The 5181-nt window shown below is 45.9% G+C and overlaps 1 protein-coding gene across 1 annotated transcript; it reads left to right on the top strand.

The window, feature by feature from the left end:
- The first annotated feature begins 4169 nt into the window (after positions 1-4169).
- Positions 4170-5076, top strand: LOC109760865 (blue copper protein 1a-like). The gene is made up of 2 exons (XM_020319667.4): positions 4170-4419; positions 4560-5076. The coding sequence occupies exons 1-2, from the start codon at positions 4242-4244 to the stop codon at positions 4877-4879; spliced, it is 498 nt and encodes a 165-aa protein (XP_020175256.1). The 5' UTR covers positions 4170-4241; the 3' UTR covers positions 4880-5076.
- The last annotated feature ends 105 nt before the right edge of the window (positions 5077-5181 follow it).

The following is a 5181-nucleotide window of genomic DNA, read 5'->3' as shown; positions in this document are numbered from 1 at the left end:
GACACCACAGTCCCACTCCATCCTCTTTACACATAGCTAGCTCAGCAATCGGGAGTGTTGCGTTGTGTGTTGGTTTTTGTGCGCGGTCGATCGTGCTGTTATTTTTTATGTTACAACCTTGTGCATTTGTGCCCCTCAAATTTTATTCAATCAAAGATGTGTTTCATTTTTTTATCAGTGCGCTTAAAACTTAGGAGTATTTAAAGAATAAGGGAGATAAGATAACTGTCCAGAAAGAGATCACAAAGGTTAACTCAACCCCTTGTGATATACCTCCTCTGTTCTACAATGTGGTGCATATAAAAAAAGTCAAAATTCACAAACTTTGACTAAGTTTATAGAAATAATTATATGTACCTAAAATACCAATATAAAAATATGTTTTTTGGCGTGAAATCTTTCGACCTATCCATCTTCAATCATGGCAGTACAACGAATATCAGAAATAATAAAAAATACATTCAGGTCCGTAGACCACCTAGCGACGACTACAAACACTGAAACGAGCCGAAGGCGCGTCGCCGTCCTCGCCCCTTCCTTGTTGGAGTCGTGCAACACTTGTTGTAGTAGACAGTCAGGAAGCCGTCATGCTAAAGCCCCATAGGAGCAGGACACTAGAACAACAACTGCTGCTGATGAAGAATAACGTAGATCCGAAGGATCCAAACCGAACACACACGAACATAGACGAATGATGACCAGATCCGAGCAAATCCATCAAAGATAGATCCTGCCAGAGACACACATCCACACGTCCACCGACGATGCTAGATGAACCACCGGGACGGGGGTTAGGCGGGGAGAACTTTATTCCACCTTCAAGGAGCCGCCGTCGTCTCGCCTTCCCGAGCAGGATACAAACCCTAACAAAAATGAAAGAAACATATAAAAACGGAGTCCTCCCTACGACAAGGGCCGAGATCCACCGCGTCCCGATGGGCCTAAGGCCACCGGAGACGAGGCGGACGCCGGCGGGAGGCAGAGGAACCCCAAACTTCTTTTGAGGAGGAGGCGCGTGATATGCATTTGGTATTTTATATGTACATATATGTTTCCTTGGTCAAAGTTACAAACATATAAGTTTGGAAAAGGCTTATTGCAAATAGAGTGGCATGTGTCTGCCAATTGTCCTACCCAAAAAGAACTGGCCTAAAATTACACAAATTGGAGGAATGCATCATTCACCCTCATCGAATCCTTCCAGAAATGGCAATCATTAGGTTTTACTCTAAGCAAGAGTGAGAGATTTCTGGCTTATACAAATAAAAGTGATTGTAAAATCCCATTCCAAAGAGGCGCCGATCTTCGTTGTGTTCTTGCACTCTCCCTGCTCATTGACTCTCCTTGTACCAATCTTCTGTGCCTCGGGTACTGGCGAGTCCTGGAATCGAGTTAGAGACAAGGGACAAATAGGTGTACAAATACATAAAGTAAAATCGTAATGTGAATCCCGTCTTTCGCATACACAAGCTATGTGGCTACTCCACAACCCTTAGCTCGAGGGATTACCCACACATCAAGATTGAATCACAAGCAGATTACATGGTATAATTGTGTACTTGAAGATGGATGCTTGCTAGTCTTATAATGTCGCTGATTGCGATGGAATATTGATCACAGGTAAATGATCTAAAGAAGATGGTGGCTATGGTGATGGACTTGGCTATGGAGATGGATATGTGAAGAGAGGTTGATGAAGCTTGTGTGGCGGCTGGTGAAGGCGAATGAAGGTTGATGTCTTTCAGGGGACTTCCTTCTTCTTTATACAGTGTAGATAACGGAATAGGGTCCCGGGGATCTCTATTGAGAATTAAGTTTGGTCCCTTTGATGGAAGTTGTTCAAATGGCTTCACGGAGGCAGCGCCACGCAGTATGACCGTCGGTACGAGCACCATGGGTCGTCTCCTCTTCTGTTTCCTATGTGGCGCACCAAATTATATGGAAATTATCCTTCCTTCGGTACATCCCATATATGACTTGATTTCCACCTAGAAACTTCCAGATCTACGAGGACTAGATTAAAGAAGGAGATTTACACATCTTTGCATTCAATAGTAATTAGCGGGCAAGTTGAAGTGATAAACATAGAAACTATGAGAATATCTGATTTAAACGAGTGTAAAAAACACTCATCATTCTCCCGTTCCCAACACGACGGATAAGATCTCGCTTCAAAACAGAAGTGCCTTTGCATATCGCCATCCACACTTGAGATGGATGATTACCAATCTTTGCGTGTTGAAGATCAAAATGTGGAAAGTATGATGCATTCAATAGTCTAGCACTCAAAGAGTTTGGATCCTGATGTGTCCTCCGTGACTATTTTTCTAGCATTGTGAGATTAAAAGTTGTGTGTCTCAGAAACCCAACCCTCCCGTATATTTGGGCATGGTCATAACCCTCATGAAACCCCCGCAGTTTTCCTCTCTCCATTCTTACTTCCTCATCAAAATTTTAGAGCACCACATCAATTTGTCGGCATAACCCTTAGGATAACGAGATGCATGTCATGGAATATGTTGGTATTGCTTGGACAACAAACTTTATGAGTAGTTCCTTACCCACAACAAGGATTATATAGTTGACAAAATCTAGGCACCCTTTTCTAAAGAAAAAACTCAATTTTGACAAGTTGATCCGCTGCCCAAAGCATCACAATATGTCTGGATCGTATCCTTCATAATGGTTGCACCTTCCTCATTTGCTCTGAACACGAGAAGGTTGTCACTAGCGAAGAGGAGGTGGTTTACAACAGGAAGCAGAGGGTGCCACAACTACCAGTCTTACATTCTCGTCAGTGGACCTTGCTTTCAGTAAATATTACAACCCCTCGGCTGCTAATAAAAATAGTTAAGACGAAATAGGGTCTCCTTGCCTTATGCTTGTGATGGCCTGGATTATTCTAACTTTCTTCCATTAAAGTACAGTAGAAAGACACTCCCGAAACACACTTCATAAATTTTTCCACCCAACTTTGCACAAAACCCATCTTCAAGATAGCAAACTCCAAATAATTCCACTTCACACGGGTATAAGTTTTCATCATATCAACCCTGAAAGGGCAGTGCAAAATTTTCTTACTTCTACATCTATTCATAAAATGCAAACGCTCATATGCTACCGTTACATTGTCAATGATAAACCTTCACGGGACAGACATAGACTGATCAAGCGAGATTATTTTCGGCAAAATCTTTTTCAACCGACTAGCGTGTACTTTTGGTATGATCTTAAACATTGTGTTGCACAAGCTTGTTGTTTGAAATTGAGAAAATGGGGTTGGATTCGACACCTAAGGGATTAAAAGGATGAACAGTTAAGACTACCTTGGTGACCTCATCACCACACATGCCACAGTTCTTTTGAGAAAAATGCACAGGAACACTATGAGGCCTGGCGCCTTCATAGGGAACATCTTGAACAAAGCTTCCTTGCTAGTCGAACTACTCTTGTACTCCTTTCTCGATTGGAAAAATGTTTTGCTTAGGCGGATCTGCACTGCATGAAAAAGCTTTAAAGCCGAGTGTGCAAACCACTCGGTGAAGGCTAAATTCACCTCGGCAAAAGCTACGCCGAATGTGACACTCGACGATATGGCGTATACCTGATCGGAATACGAACATAAGCCGAGGGTCACTTGTCAAGGACTAGGCAACTTTGCTTTTCCCTCCCCGCAAAAAAAACTTTGTTTTTTCCCTCCCTGCAAAAAAAACTTTGCTTTTCCCTGTAGTATCGGTTAGTGTTTACGATGTTCTTCTTCTGGCACGGGGAGGAAATTGGAGGATCTCGTAAACATGGACGACGAACCTGGCCGGCCCAAGTGCCCAACTACATGAACAACATGTGTCAAATCAAGAGCACATCTTCTCTTTTACACGACCAAAAAAATAGCATCTGTGACACTGATGCTGCGTATCCCTCTGTTCTTCCGATGATACCAAGGCAATTCTACATTTGGCGCCACACGGACGCATTCAACTCCCATAGCCACACCATTGCCGCCATTGGCCAGCTGCTGCCTCTGCCCCGGTCAAAGACAAGACGCGTTCGAGTGGCAACGGTGATAACTACGTACGTACGCATATTTCCTTACTGATCGAGCTCTGCCACACTCCCTATATATACATGCAAAGCCAGAGCTAGAAGCACAACACACGAGCTGCATCCATCCCATCACAGGACCCTTCCCCTTCAGCCACAACCCAGTCATCTCTCTAGCTTTGCTGCTTACTCAGTCAGTAATGGCGTCCAAGCAGATGCTCGTCGCCGTGTTCGCCGCGGCCGCCCTCGCCGTGGCCTTCCTCCCGGGGCTCGCCGTCGCCACGGAGCACATGGTCGGCGACGACAAGGGCTGGACCCTCAACTTCAACTACACCGCCTGGGCCGAGACCAAGCAGTTCGTCGCCGGCGACACGCTAGGTAAGCAATCACACAACCATTAACCCAACCACCCGCCGCGCATGCATCTCGCCATGCTTCACAACACGGCGCGCTCTATGTCTTGGTTTCTTCGGAAACTAAACTGCTCGCCGCGCGCTATCGTGTTACCTATATTGCAGTGTTCAAGTACAACAGCCCCGCCCACAATCTGGTGGAGGTGGGCGGGCCGGACTTCCTCTCGTGCACCAAGCCGGCCAACGCCGTCGTCTTGACCACCGGCGAGGACCGGGTCACGCTCGACAAGGCCGGACGCAAGTGGTTCTTCTGTGCCGTCGGCCAGCACTGCCAGAACGGCATGAAGCTCAAGATCACCATCCTCGAGACCGCCCCGCCGACTCCCCAGCCAGCCCCGACCAACCCCGCCGGCAAGCTGCAGGCGCGCTTTGGTGTGGCAGCTGTGGTAGTCACCGCCCTCGCCGCGGCCGTGCTCGTGCTCTAGGGCCACGGTGGCACAGTCCCATTCCGTCCTCTTTACATATAGCCGAGCATTTTTATGTGAGCGATCGAGAGTGTTGCGTTGTGTGTTGTGTGTGTTGTTATTCTTGATGTTAGTACATCGTTGTGAATTTGTGTTTGTGCCCCTGGAAATTTTCTTCAATCAAAGATTCATTTCATTTGGTTATTAATTAATGAAGCTGTCAGTGCTCTTAAGATATAGTCCGCCTTTGTATGCAATTGCCTTAGGATATGAAATGCCGGACGAGAAACGTTCGAAAGAGAAGGATGTGCTATTCAGTCAAT

Source organism: Aegilops tauschii, chromosome 5 (genome assembly GCF_002575655.3).
Source record: "Aegilops tauschii subsp. strangulata cultivar AL8/78 chromosome 5, Aet v6.0, whole genome shotgun sequence".
NCBI lineage: Eukaryota > Viridiplantae > Streptophyta > Magnoliopsida > Poales > Poaceae > Aegilops > Aegilops tauschii.
Note: the sequence above shows the minus strand (reverse complement) of the source record. Positions and strands in the feature narration are given on the sequence as shown.